Raw genomic sequence first — 15237 nt, 5'->3', positions numbered from 1 at the left:
TTCCTTCCCCCCTTTGCAAATACCCTCTATTGTGTGCCAGTTAGTCTAAGGTTGTTTTCCATAAAACCTAGATCTCTTTACGCACATTGACATCTCTTGATGTCACACTCACGCAAACACACACACACACACTCAGCCACACCAGCACGAGTACAGCTAATTAAAACAAATATTTGATAGTTAGAAAGAAAATGAAGTGAATAAAATGAAAATCAAATGAAGTGAAATAAAATAAAAAAGCAAAAAACAAAAAACATATTTATATATATTTGGATCAAAAAATTGTCTATTAAAACAACGGCCAAGTTTTCAAAACAATTGTCATTTGACAAGATGTGGTCGTCGGGTTTAAGACAAATGCGGTCGTCATTAAATGGTAAATTGAGAGTATTAAAAACTGGTGCATAATTTTTTGTGTGTGTGAAAAAGAAAAAAATTATAAAATTTAGATAAACTATAAAAAATTGAAACAATAGGAAATTGATTTGAAAAATTGGAAATATTCAAGAAATGCAAGAATAGTTGTAATAATGAAAATAATAATAGTAAAAATAATAATAATAAAAACGATTCGGTGAATAAAAATAAAATTAAAAATTACAAAACTAAAGGCATTGAAAAAACTTAAAAAAATCAATAAATTAAGAATTTAAATTTTACAAGAATATTAATAAAAATAAAAAAAATAATAACATTTCGGTGACAAAAAAAACAAAATTAGAAAAAATAGAAAAATGTGGACCATGGTGACAGGGGTTCCACAGGAGTAGCCAATGGTGTCCATCTCCTAACTGACATAAATACAAAGTGCAGATTTGGACTATATCGAGTTCTTCCTTCACTTTTTATGAAAAGTGTGCGTGTGTGTGTGTTTTTTTTTTTTTTTTTTTTTTTTTGAAAATGTTGAAATATGTTTTTAAAATCTGAAGAGAATCGAGTGCCTTTTTACAATTTAAACCTCTTTGCGGAGGAGGTGCCAAAAGGAATGGACCAATATATCCTATCTTTGCACCAGAACTTGAGTTGTTAGAAATATTGGCAAGTGCAAAATTGGCAGACCATTGAACACTTATTTCAGGTTATACGAGAGGTATAATAATTTAAAAATTTCACCCCTTTGTGGGGGGAGTACAAGAAGGAGTGGTCCGATATATTCCATATTCCCACCTGATCCTATGTTGATAGAAATATTGGGATGTGCCGAGTTTGAAAGTTATTGAATGCTAATATTGCGTTTTATGAACTTCATGGTTATTCTAAATGTTTGACCCTTTGTGGGAGAGATTCGTCCTTCATACCAGATCTGGTGTTAGAATAAATATTAAGATATGCGATATTTGAAGATTATCGGATTCTTATTTCACATTTTATTAGAGTTATGATTATTCAAAATTTCGTCCTCTTTTTGGGGGAGGTACAGATTGAGTGGCCCGATATTGTAATTTTTTGCATCTGACGTAGAACTGATAAAAATGCTGGGATTTGCAAAGTTTACGCAAAATTCAAAAATCTATTAGGCAAATTATTTTCTTTTTTTTTTTGACCTTTTGTATGAGGGGTACCAGTGAACCGATATTATCCAACTCCGAACTCGAAATAAGTTTAATAATAATGTTACCATGCGGAGGGTTTGAAACAAATTGGGATAATCTCAGATCCCTTGAAACGAATTTGAAAAAATATTTTTTAAAAAAATCCACGTCCGTTGGGACGTTGCAAAAATATTTTTTAAAAAAATCCACGTCCGTTGGGACGTTGCAAAAATATTTTTTAAAAAAATCCACGTCCGTTGGGACGTTGCAAAAATATTTTTTAAAAAAATCCACGTCCGTTGGGACGTTGCAAAAATATTTTTTAAAAAAATCCACGTCCGTTGGGACGTTGCAAAAATATTTTTTTAAAAAATCCACGTCTGTTGGAAATTTGAAAAAATATTTTTTAAAAAATCCACGTATGTTGGAAATTTGAAAAAATATTTTTTAAAAAATCCACGTCTGTTGGAAATTTAAAAAAATATTTTTTAAAAAATCCACGTCTGTTGGAAATTTAAAAAAATATTTTTTAAAAAATCCACGTATGTTGGAAATTTAAAAAAATATTTTTTAAAAAATCCACGTCTGTTGGAAATTTAAAAAAATATTTTTAAAAAATCCACGTCTGTTGGAAATTTAAAAAAAATATTTTTTAAAAAATCCACGTCTGTTGGAAATTTAAAAAAATATTTTTTAAAAAATCCACGTATGTTGGAAATTTAAAAAATATTTTTTAAAAAATCCACGTCTGTTGGAAATTTAAAAAAATATTTTTTAAAAAATCCACGTTTGTTGGAAATTTAAAAAAAATATTTTTTAAAAAATCCACGTCTGTTGGAAATTTGAAAAAATATTTTTTAAAAAATCCACGTTTGTTGGACATTTGAAAAAATATTTTTTAAAAAATCCACGTCTGTTGGAAATTTGAAAAATCCACGTCCGTTGGGACGTTGAAAAAATATTTTTTAAAAAGGCCACGTCTGTTGGGACGTTGAAAAAATATTTTTTAAAACATCCAGGTCTGTTAGGTCGTTGAAAAAATATTTTTAAAAATTCCACGTCTGTTGGCACGTTGAAAAAATATTTTTTAAAAAGCCACGTCTGTTGGGACGTTGAAAAATATTTTTTTTAAAAATCCACGTCCGTTGAGACGTTAAAAAAATATTTTTTAAAAAAAGCCACGTCTGTTCTAACGTAAAAAAAAAAAAATTTAAAAAATCTGCGTTTGTTGGAATACTGAAAAAATGTTTTCAAAAATTTCACATCTCTTTGATTGCTTAAAAAATATTTTAAATTGTTTTTGCTTTCTAATAATCCACATCTATATGCCAAAATTATATATTTAAAATAATCCACTGCGAGGTTTAAGCTATATGAAAAAATGTAAATGTCGGAACACAAATATTAAAGAAACCTCTTAATATGGCTCTGAAAGCAAAGTGTAACGTTGGAAAATACTTTTTTTTTTTTTTAAAATAGACTATTTAAAACAAAATATCAGCAATACAACTCTAATTTTTTTCATTAATTCCACATTTCTAACAGGGTCGCATGTACCTGTATCAAAGATGCCCAATATTTCGCAATTTTCAGAATTCTCCATCTAATTTTTCTAATCTAAACCTCGGAACTGTCACATGACGATTTACATACCCCTTAAAATTAATCCATTTATGGGCTTATCTGATAACCCTTTATGGCTGGTTATGAAATATATGAGCGAAAAAATGAATGAATGAATAATATCCATTTTCTCTTGCACCTGCTTTATAGTTTTACAACACTTACGTACATATATGTATGTACACACACATAAAATTCAAAAATAAGATAAAATATTTCTCAAAAAAAAAAAAATGATAATTTATTTACAACCATTATAAAGTTATCTAGATATTCATAAAACGATAATGGGTTGCTTGTCTTTTGTTAGAGGGGCCATCTTCACAGCGCCGCCGTTTCATTTTGGCCAGGAAAGTAGATACTTAATAAACAACCGCAAGAATCGCGTTGTCAAACATTTCGAATGGGCAAAGACATGATTTAGCCAGAGCTACGAGTCACGTACAAAAAATTAAAATTTTGTCAATTTCAGTTGAAATAGTTTCGGAGGCAAATTGATAGGGAAAGTGTTCCGTGTTAAGCGGATAATTAACTTTAAGTGGTTATTATTTGTGGATTAGTAATGCGTAATGGTAAAAGTTATGGTGGGTTATCAATGTGAGTAAAAAAGACAGAATTAATAATGTCTCCAATACAGATTTCGGAATTTTATTTTCAAAATAAAAAAAAGAATCTGTAACATATCTCATATGTGTCGTTGTCTCATCAAACTGACCTACCTGAACATAAATGTTATTTTACCTTCCCTTTTTTCCAGTTTTCTTCCTCTTGACCAACGTGTTCTGCCTGCTCTTTGGCTCTGCTTCGGCTTTGTTTGAGGGCTGTGATCATACATTTCAAATAAATCCCGGTACTACCTATTTGGAATCGCCATATTATCCAAGTCACTATCCAGCAGGGACATCATGCCGTTATAAATTTGTGGCACCATTGGATTATGACATAACTGTTAACTGTTCCATTAATTTGAATATGGTAAGAAAAAATACGCTGCGCATACTGGTGCGTTGAAACTAAGAAAATAATTTTTTAAAAATCCACGTCTGTTGGAATATTGAAAAACTATTTTTTAAACAAAATCCACGACTTTTCCGCGTGTTTTGGAATAGTGAAAAATTATTTTTTAAAAAATCCACTTCTGTTGGATTTATAAAATAATGTTTTTAAAAAATCCACGTCTGTTGGAATATTGAAAAAATATTTTTTAAAAAATCCACGTCTATTGGATGAATGAAAAGTTATTTTTTAAAAAATCCACGTATGTTGGTATATTGAAAAAATATTTTTTAAAAAATCCACGTCTGTTGGAATATTGAAAAAATATTTTTTAAAAAATCCACGACTATTGGATGAATGAAAAGTTATTTTTTAAAAAATCCACGTCTGTTGGAATACTGAAAAAATATTTTTTAAAAAATCCACGTCTATTGAAATATTGAAAAAATATTTTTTAAAAATTTCACGTCTTTTGGAATATTTAAAAAATTATTTTTTTAAAAAATCCACGTCTATTGGAATATTGAAAAAATATTTTTTAAAAATTTCACGTCTTTTGGAATATTGAAAAATTATTTTTTTAAAAAATCCACGTCTATTGGAATATTGAAAAAATATATTTTAAAAATTTCACGTCTTTTGGAATATTGAAAAATTATTTTTTTAAAAAATCCACTTCCAATGGATGTATGAAAAATTATTTTTTTAAAAAATCCACTTCCATTGGATGTATGAAAAATTATTTTTTTTTAAAAATCGTGGTCTATTGGATGTATAAAAAATGTTTTTTAAAAAACCACGTCTTTTGGAATATTGAAAAAATATTTTTTAAAAAACCACGTCCTTTGGAATATTGAAAAAAATATTTTTTTAAAAATTCCTTGTCTTTTGGATGTATGAAAAATATTTTTTTTTGGAAAAATATTTTATTTTTAAATCCACGTCTATTGGATGTATGAAAAGTTATTTTTTAAAAAACCACGTAATTTGGAATATTGAAAAAAAAAATAATTTTTTTTTTAAATTCCTTGTCTTTTGTATGTATGAAAAAAATTTTTTTTTTTTTTTTTTGAAAAAATATTTTTTTTAAATCCACGTCTATTGGATGTATGAAAAATTATTTTTTAAAAATCCACGTCTATTGGATGTATGAAAAATTATTTTTTAAAAATCCACGTCTTTTAGAATATTGAAAAATTATTTTTTAAAAATCCACGTCTTTTAGAATATTGAAAAATTATTTTTTTAAATCCACGTCTATTAGATGTATAAAAAAACATTTTTAAAGAAATTTACGTCTGTTGGAATATTGAAAAAATATTTTTTAAAAAATCCACGTCTGCTGGAATATTGAAAAAATATTTTTTAAAAAATCCACGTCTGTTGGAATATTAAAAAAAAAATTAGAAAATCCACGTCTGTTGGAATATTGAAAAAATATTTTTTAAAAAATCCACGGTCTGACAACCGTTGAAACAAATATGTGTAAAAAATTGACCTCTGTTCGAATACTGAATCTCTACAAGTAGAACCTTCAGTTGCCTACCTAATTCTATACCTTCGGCCTACTTTTGGATAGTTCGTTCAGTAATAGTCGGACCTCGGAGCTGTACTATTCATAACATGGGTTAAAATCTTAGCAGCCGCTAGAAACATACCTTGTAGCGATCCAAATACCCCCTTTATTAAATTTTCGGCACTTTCAAGAAATTCACCACACTTTATAGAAATTCACCACACCTTCAAAATTTAACCCTTAAATAGTATTTTGGCTTCACAATATAAAACTAGTCCAAGAAAAAATTTTCGATTACTCTAAATAATTGTGATTGGCCTTTATTTTTACTAAAATACTCACAACTGCCTATTTAATTACTTTAAATATAATTCATACAATGATTAGTGTTTTTGGAAAAATCACGACACTGTTTGAAATCTCACAACGCCTCAGGAATTTTACCATTTTACCATAATGGGATTTAAAACAAAAAAATGAGAAAAAAAATCAGGACCTCTTTAAGTCTTTTTGATGACAAATTGTCAATATTTTTGGCTTACATTTTATTGTTTCAGGTCTTAATTTAAGTTGGGTTTCATTTCGGACCTTTTCAGATGGACTCAATTGAATGCTCCGTATTTAGCAATCGGTTCTGATTTATTCCTCTATTATTCAAATAATATTTAAAATAAACCTTAATATGGCTCTGAAAGCAACCACCCGCCTTTTAATAATCAAAACATCTCACTTTTATTATTTCTGAGCCATTAACATTTAGCACCCACTAAAAACAGGGCTTGTAGCGTTGAGAATACTTTATTTATACGATTTTCGGCATTTTTGAGAAATTCACCACACTTTATAGAAATTCACCACACATCAAAAAATGTTCCCATACGTGCTATATTTGCTCTACAATTTAAAACTAGACGAAATAAAATTGTCTACAGCCCTGAATTAGTCTGCGAGAATTTTGTACAGCAAATAACCATATGTTCACCTCACCGCTGCATTTTAAACCTCTATAAATATAACTCATACCATTTTTTAACAGTTCTTAAAAATTTAGCATACTTCTTCGAAGCTCGCCACCCCTTCGAAAACTCACACAATATAAATCTCGCATATATTATAATTGAGACCAAACAAATTGTAAAAATAAAAGACCTAGGCCTTTTCAGGTATTTTGAAATGACATATTTTCAATATTTCTTAATTTAATGTTTTTGATGGGATTTTACTCAGAACATTGAACTCATTTGGGACCTTTGGAGATGAATGGACTCATTTGTATGCTTCGTCCTTAAGAACCCAATCTGATTTCCTATAGACAATCAACGATTATTTAAAATAATCCTTTAATATGGCTCTGAAAGCTAGAACCCTTCCTTTTAATGATCAAAACCCCTGACTTTTACGATTTCTGAACCTTTAACAAGGCCCAACAATTTAGCACCCACTTAAAACATATCTTGTATTGTTTAAAATACCGTCTTTTTACGATTTTCGCAATTTTTGAGAAATTCACCACACCTTATGGAAATTCACCACACCTCAAAAATGTGTTCCATGTTTGCTAAATTTGCTCTACAATCCATTACTGATCGAAATAAAATTTTTGGACGTCTCTAGTTGAATCTACATGGATTTTTTGCTACTAAAAAACGTATATTCACCTCACCGCTACATTTTTAACCTTTATAATTATCACTCATTCCATTTTAAGCATTTTTGAGAAATTCACCACACTTTTTGGAAACTCACCACATCTTCAAAATGTTACCATTTCACATTTTATAAGGTTTATAAACTAAAAATTGTGAAAAAAAATTTTTTGACCTCTCCAGGACGGTTCCAATGACATATGTTCGATATTTATATCTCTTGATTTCTATAAAAGTAGTGGAAACCCAAAATTTCCAGTTTTTTTAATTAAAAACTTTTTGAAACTATATAAAATTTTCCATTTTTTTAAGATTTAAAATTTTCAAAATTATTTCAATTTTGTCTAACGTTCTCCTTTTTTTTTTGTATTTTGAAAAACATCATCCCGTTTCATTTTCCTTTTTTAATTTTTTTTTTCACATCTCTTCCCATTTCACCTTGACAGGGCAGCAATGCCTGCAGCACAGAGTATTTCTATGTGGCCGTGGATGGTGACGAATATCTACGTGGCTCAGAACAATTTTGTGGTAAAGGTGTAATCCAGCGTAAATCTCTCTTCCGTTCGGTGGTATTTGCCTATACCTCGGGTGGTTCATGGGGTAGTTTCCGTTGTCAGTTGTATGCGGCACCGCAGCCATGCGATTGTGGCTGGTCGGTAAATACGAAAATTGTCAATGGCCAGGAGACGGGTATCAATGAGTATCCCGGTGTTGTGGCCCTTAAGACCAGCGAAGCAGCTCCACCCTTCTGTTCGGCAACCATAAGTATGAGATTGAAGAGAGAGAGAGGGAGAGAGTTCAGAATTTTTATAAAACTGAATTTATTTTTTAGTTTCCCATTATTACCTGCTGACGGCGGCCCATTGTACAGAATTGGTGCCCAATCCCGCAAGTTATATTATTAAGGCTGGCGATCACAATTTGGCAATTTGTAAGTGATATATTCAAATATATTTTACAGAGATTTTAGAGAACGTTTCTATTTAGCCACGGAAACCAAGTATGCCGTAAACTACTATGTGGCCCAAATCATTCAACATCCTGGCTATACCAGTAGACCCACCATGATTAATGATATTTCATTGCTGAGGACAACCACAGCCATAGAGTGGTCCAGGGGAGTGGGACCCATGTGCCTGCCACCACCAATGTAAGTTTTGTGGGGGGGGGGGTAAATAATTTTATTTTCTGAAATCTAACAATTCTTTTTCTACAGGGAAAACGATTTCACCTACACCTATGTGGATTTGGTTGGCTGGGGTACCACCTCGTTTGCCGGTGCCTATTCGGATACCTTGCAAAAGACCACGGTCATCATAACCGATAACGAGTCGTGTGCCAAGACATATAATGATACCACCATCTATCCAACTCAAATTTGTACCTATGATTATACCGGGACTAGTCGTGATTCATGCCAATATGATTCTGGTGGGCCGGTCATAAGACGTACTCTAAGGCAGTATATTTTGGGTTGCATTAGTTTTGGTAAATTCTGTGGCCAAGGAGGCTATGCAACGGGTGTTAATACACGTATCTCATCCTATTTGACATGGATATATCAAAGTACTGGATATTCGACATGTGTTGTGAGTTAATGGAAATTAAAAGAAAAGTTGTTAAAAACAGTATACGATTGTTAAATAAAATTATAATATATTTAAATGCTACAAAATGCGATTATTTTCCTTGGAAGGGGGGTTTAAAGTTGCTTGGAAAGTGAACTAAAAATCAAATGGGCACTTTAGGCATGATTTCTAATGATTTTTTAAGCTATTATTTTCATTTTCAGCATTTTTGAGAAATTCACCACACTTTATAGAAATTCACCACACCTCAAAAATACATCCCAGAGACATTAAATTTGCTTTAGAACCCAAAACTGTTGGAAATAAAATATTTCTGGGGCCCTAACTCCTTGAAAATGGCACACAAAGAGGTCTGGGTAAATTTTCATGGTTATTATAACACTTCGAAACATAAGTAAAGCCTTAATTTATATATTTTATGAAAAAATGTTAAAAACAAAACAGTATACGAAATTGTTAAATAAAATTATAATTTATTTAGATGCTAAAAAAATATGAGTTTTTCCAAGGGGGTTTAAAGAAGCTGGGAATGCGGACAAAAAAAGCAAAACCCCATTTTTGACATGATTCTTGATGATTTTAAAAGCTGTGGGTTTCATTTTCAGCATTTTTGAGAAATTCACCACACTTTATAGAAATTCACCACACCTTAAAAATACATCCCAGAGACATTAAATTTGCTTTAGAACCCAAAACTTTTGGAAATTAAATGTCTTTGAGACCCTAACTCCTTGAAAATGGCACACGAAGAGGTCTGGGCCAATTTCCATGGTTGTTAAACACTCAGAAATATACAGGGTGAAATAAAAAAATTGCAACAAAGTCAAACGCCATAATTTTTACATATTTTTTTTAAATTTTATTGAATGAAAACAAAAAATGTCGGAAATAGCATCAAATTTTGGAATAAGTTTCGAGTTGTTCGAATGGTCTTTGGCCTTCAAACGGCCAATGGAACCATCACACGCTGCCCGAATGTTGTTCTGCGGTATTTTGGCCCATTCCCGGCGAAGCGCCTGCTTGAGGTGATCGACACTTTGGTATTTCACAGTGCCAACCTTGCTTTCCAAAATACTGCAAACACTATAGTGCAACGGATTGGTATCCGGAGATTTTGGTGGCCATTGTGCGCTGGAAATGAAGCGAGAACCTCATTTTGTAACCACTCTTGGTTGGCGCGTGCTGAGTCCTGTTGGAATGTCCAAGGTCTCCGGCCAAGGCTTTAATACACCCTTCAGAATATTTTCGCGAAAATATTCGGCATTTATTCTGATGTCACGGTCGATTAATACGAGCGGAGAGCGACCATCGGCTGTTATGTAATAAATAGTTTTTGGCGGCCTCTTTAAGATCTTTTGGCAAACGTGGATTTTTAAAGAATTTTTGGAGGCAACCTAGAGTCCTTCAAACGTGGATTTTTCAGAAAATTCTTGGAGGCAACCTAGAGTCCTTCAAACGTGGATTTTTCAGAAAATTCTTGGATGCCCATTAAAGGCCCTCAAACGTGGATTTTTTTGAAGATCTTTCGGAGGCAAGGCTTTCTAACGTGGTTTTCTAAAGAATATTTGGAGGCAACATTAAGGCCTTCAAACGAAGATTTTTAAAAAATGTTTGGAGGCCTTCAGTGTTGAATTAAAAAAAAATAGGTTACCTTAAGGCTTTCAGGGGTGAATTTAAAAAAATGTTGGAGGCTATCGAAAGGCCTTCAGGCGTGGATTTTTAAAGAATTTTTGAAATCCTTCAAACGTGGATTTTTTCATAGAATTTTTGAAATTATTCAAACGTGCATTTTTCATAGAATTTTTGGAGGCTACATAAAGACGAAATCCCAAACGTGGATTTTTTGAAGAATTTTTGGAGGCTACCTAAAGGCCTCCGAACGTGCATTTTTTATAGAATTTTTGGAGGCTACATAAAGACGAAATCCCAAACGTGGATTTTTTGAAGAATTGTTAAAGTCATTCCAAAACACTTCAGACGTGGATGTTAAAATTATTCTTGGAGACTTTATTTCTAAATTTTTCATTAATTTTTTCTATTTTTTTAAAGTTCTGGTGGCCAACCGAAGGTTCACATTTTCAGCTAACCTCTTTGGCAAGTAAACACGATCATTTTGTTTGTTTACAAACTGCTCGACAACGAATGTTTTCTCATCGGAGAAAACCAAATTCGGCAAAAATTAAATTTAAATGTCATTTTCGAAACTCACCTCCAATTTTTAAACTCACCACAGTTTAAAAATAGCTAATACACGTAACATTTAACATAAAAATGACATAGTTATGGGTTTTAAGCAATATTATGAAATTCACCACTACATGATGAAATTCACCACACCCCAAAATTTAATGATTTGGAAACTACAATTAAATATAAACTGAAAATATCCATTTTGAATATTTTTTGAAGCCATCCTTGCGTTCTGGAGGACAAATTAAATTAATTTAATTAATAAACCAAACCACTTCGCCACAGCTACTTCTTTTTTTTTATTATCTTAACACGGTCACGCATTTCCTTGGATCTACTAAATGGAGCATGTTCTTTAAATATTCAGCAATTTATTCAACTGTCAACATGCTTATCTCTTGCATTTTAGCCAAGAATAAATAAATACCGAAAGTCTATAAATTCTCTTCGCTTCTGGGTCAGTGATGTCAGTTTTGCCAATTATTCGACAACAACAAGTAGTATGTCGGTTACATTTTTTATCCAGCTAGGTGTGGTGATTTTATTCTACTGCCAGATATCCTTGGCCCAACAGCAGTGTTCCATAGAATATCGTTTGCAAAATGATCGCCAAGTCTTGAATATAACTTCCAGGAATTATCCCAATCCCTATCCATTGGGCAGCAATTGTCGTTATCGCATTACGGCACCCATGGATCATGTGGTGGTGGTGAATTGCGGTTTTGAAGTGGTGAGAAAAATATAAATCATTTTTTTTTATTTAAAAATAATTCAAAATCTTTTATATCCTCCCCCCCCCCAGACCCCCAACAGGTGTGACAATGACTACTTTATAATATCCCTTGATGGTGATTTCCAGCTGGGTGATGGAGAGCGCTTCTGCCTGACAAATCGCATGAGTCGCATTTCCCACTTTCGTTCCATGGTTTTAGCCTATGCCTCTGTGAGACTCAATTCTATGCAACGTGGACGTTTCGCATGCCAAGCCTTTGCCCGACGCCAGGCCTGCACCTGTGGCTGGACTGCCAGTACTAGAATAACAAATGGCGTTGAAACGATGAAACATGAATTCCCCTCTATGGTGGCGCTGAGAGACATCTCCTCACCGCAGCCGATATTTTGTGGGGGTAGCATAGGTAGGTTAGGCGGGGGTAAAAATTCTGGAAAGAAGATAATAAATTTGGAAATTTTTGACAGTAAGTCATCGCCACATCTTGACGGCGGCCCATTGCATGCGCATGCATCCGGATGCCAGCAGGATAATGGCCTATGTGGGAGATCACAATTTGGTGGTGGGTGAGTACCAAATGAGGTCAATGGGTCATAGGGATAAAATTAAGGAGGATAATGGATAAGGATAATTTTATCCGTTGTTGTGGATAATTTTATCTACCAATGTGGATATTTTTATCCACAAAAGTGGATAATTTTATCCGTCATTGCGGATATTTTTTCCGCTAATGTGGATAATTTTATCCACCAATGCGGATAATTTTATCCACCAATGTGGATAATTGTATCCGCTAATGTGGATAAATATATCTGCCGGATATGGATAATTTTATCCACAAACTCGGATAATTTTATCCACCATTGCGGATAATTTTATCCTCTAATGTGGAAAATTTTATCCGCTAATGTGGATAATTTTATCCACCTATGTGGATAATTTTATCCCCCAATGCGGATAATTTTATCCACCTATATGGATAAATTTATCCACCATTGTGGATAATTTTATCCGCCAATGTGGATAATATTATCCGCTGATGTGGATAATTTTATCCACCGATGTGGATAATTTTGTCCGCTAATGTGGATAATTTTATCCACCATTGCGAATAATTTTATCCACCAAAGTGGATAATTTCATCCACCAAAGTGAATAATTTTATCCACCAATGCGGATAATGTTATCCACCATTGTGGATAATTTTATCCTCTAATGTGGATAATTTCATCCACCAATGCGGATAGTTTAATCCACCAAAGTGGATAATTTTATCCACCAATACGGATGATTTTACCCACCTGTGTGGATAATTTTATCCACCATTGTAGATAATGTTATCCATCAATGTGGATCATTTTATCCACCAATTCGGATAATTTTATCCAACAATGTGGATAATTTTATCCACCAAATTGGATAATTTTATCCAAAAATGTTGATAATTTTATCCACCATTGCGAATAATTTTATCCACCAATGAGGATAATTTTGTCCACCATTATGGATAAACCATTGCGGATAATTTTATCCAACAATGCGGATAAATTATCCACCATTGCGGATACTTTTATCCAGTTATGTGGATAATTTTATCCACCAATGTGGATAATTTTATCCGCTTATGTGGATAATTTTATCCACCTATGAGGATAATTTCATCCACGATCGCGGATTATTTTATCCACCAAAGTGGATAAAACTCTCCAGTATTTTGATTTTTTTTTCGGATAAAATGTTCCCCTATTTTTGATTTTTTTTCTCCTCCAGCCGGTGAGACCCGCTTTGAGGCCCAATATCGTATTCAACGCATTATAAATCATCCCAACTATGCTGCCACGCCCAGTTCCACACAAAATGATATTTCAATTCTCATCACGGTGCTACCCATCGAGTGGTCCCGCGGTGTGGGTCCCATATGTCTACCATGGCGTCAACTGTGAGTAATCAAGCCCTCCAATAAGAATTTCCCCAATTAAAACCCCATTTCAATTTCAGCCAAGATCCCTTCGCCTACATCCAGGTTGATGTGGCCGGTTGGGGCACCCTCTCCTTTGCCGGCATGAAATCGAACACGCTACAAAAGGCCCAATTGGTGACGGTGGAAAATTCGGTGTGCCAGCAGCATTACAATACCACGGCCATAAAGGGGTCCCATATTTGTACCTATGACTTTTTGGGTCGAGGTCAGGATACCTGCCAATATGATTCGGGTGGTCCGGTGGTAATGCGTTCACAACGATTCCACCTACTTGGTCTCATTAGTTTCGGACAAAGCTGTGGCCAGCGTTTTGGTATGGGAGTGAATACACGCATTACCTCACATCTACCATGGCTTTGGACGTATTTGCAGAACAATGTGTGTGTCGTGTAATTAAGGCCATTATTATTATCATTACGACGATTATTGTGAAATGTAATTGTCGTTGTTGTGTTGTAAGTACAGAGAGAGTAACTAAATTGTAGAGGGTCCTTGCAGGCATCTGGAGGACCACTTGTGTTGCTTTTTCTGTTTTTCGTTCTGCATTTTGCCATAAAATTAAAATGATTTAATTTATGCATAACTCTTATCATTCGTTGTTGTTGTCTTGTTTTTTTTATTTTGATGCTGGGAAAATATGCATTTCAAGGATAATGAGCCTGTTTTAGCCTTTGATGTTATAGCCATGTTTTTTGTTGTGCTCTCTCTCTAGGCCCTACTCTTCCTTTGCAATCCTTTGAAGTAATTGTTACAATTCCTGTTTTTTTTTTTTTTTTTTTTTTTTTTTGTAGAACTCCACAAAAGTAGAAACAGAAACGAAATGAAAGAACAAACGGAAATTAGCGTAAAGAGTCCTTTTGCAATTTGTTTCAAGCGGCAATAAGACAAAGGCTTGTGTTTTTTTATTTTCAGCGTCCTTGTTGAGAACTTGATTTGATTTGTGTGAATTTTAATTGTTCTCCTTATGTCTGGTTCCATGAGAATTTTTAGCGGCCTTATTTGGCAACGAATGCAACAAGTTGCAATGAAATATGGGTAGGGGGACTTCGAGGCTTTTTTACTTCATGTCCTGTTTAGAGATCCTACCCAATTTTTTTAAGTCATTATCCACGTTTGCGGAAAAAATTATTTTTATCCAGAATTGAGAATAAAATTATATTCACATTTTGGGGATAAAATATTTTACCTCCCAAAAGTACGGAGGTCTAGCTACAGGGTGAGACGAAAAACTGCAATCAACTTCAGACTGCTGTCATTTCTAAACCACTCATCCGACAGCTGTTAAAATTATTCCAGTGACAGTTCGTTATATTGTTTACAAGTATTTTGGTGAGAATTTTCCGCAAAAAAAGCTATTCCGGATGGAATTCAAGCGTGATTGTGTGATTTCTTTATATTCGGCTGGAAAACCACAAACGGCTATCGTTAGAGCAC

The 15237-nt window shown here is 33.1% G+C and overlaps 2 protein-coding genes across 3 annotated transcripts; both read left to right on the top strand.

Annotated features, from left to right (window-relative positions):
- Positions 1-229: 229 nt before the first annotated feature.
- Positions 230-8926, top strand: LOC101894693 (venom serine protease). 2 transcript variants are annotated; one of them, XM_005178803.4, is made up of 6 exons: positions 230-376; positions 3913-4130; positions 7760-8078; positions 8146-8244; positions 8301-8463; positions 8530-8926. In XM_005178803.4, exons 1-6 carry the CDS (start codon positions 334-336, stop codon positions 8909-8911), a joined length of 1224 nt encoding a protein of 407 aa, XP_005178860.2. In that variant the 5' UTR covers positions 230-333; the 3' UTR covers positions 8912-8926. The 2 variants fall into 2 exon arrangements, with proteins under 2 accessions (XP_005178860.2, XP_005178861.2); XM_005178804.4 differs by lacking the exon at positions 230-376 and adding an exon at positions 3506-3752.
- A 2657-nt stretch (positions 8927-11583) lies between these two features.
- Positions 11584-14196, top strand: LOC101896000 (venom serine protease). The gene is made up of 5 exons (XM_005178811.3): positions 11584-11822; positions 11895-12228; positions 12290-12388; positions 13593-13761; positions 13821-14196. The coding sequence occupies exons 1-5, from the start codon at positions 11595-11597 to the stop codon at positions 14194-14196; spliced, it is 1206 nt and encodes a 401-aa protein (XP_005178868.2). The 5' UTR covers positions 11584-11594.
- The last annotated feature ends 1041 nt before the right edge of the window (positions 14197-15237 follow it).

The sequence above is a fragment of the Musca domestica genome, unplaced genomic scaffold (assembly GCF_030504385.1).
Source record: "Musca domestica strain aabys unplaced genomic scaffold, Musca_domestica.polishedcontigs.V.1.1 25, whole genome shotgun sequence".
Classification (NCBI taxonomy): Eukaryota; Metazoa; Arthropoda; class Insecta; order Diptera; family Muscidae; genus Musca; species Musca domestica.
This window is presented reverse-complemented; position numbering and strand designations above follow the sequence as displayed.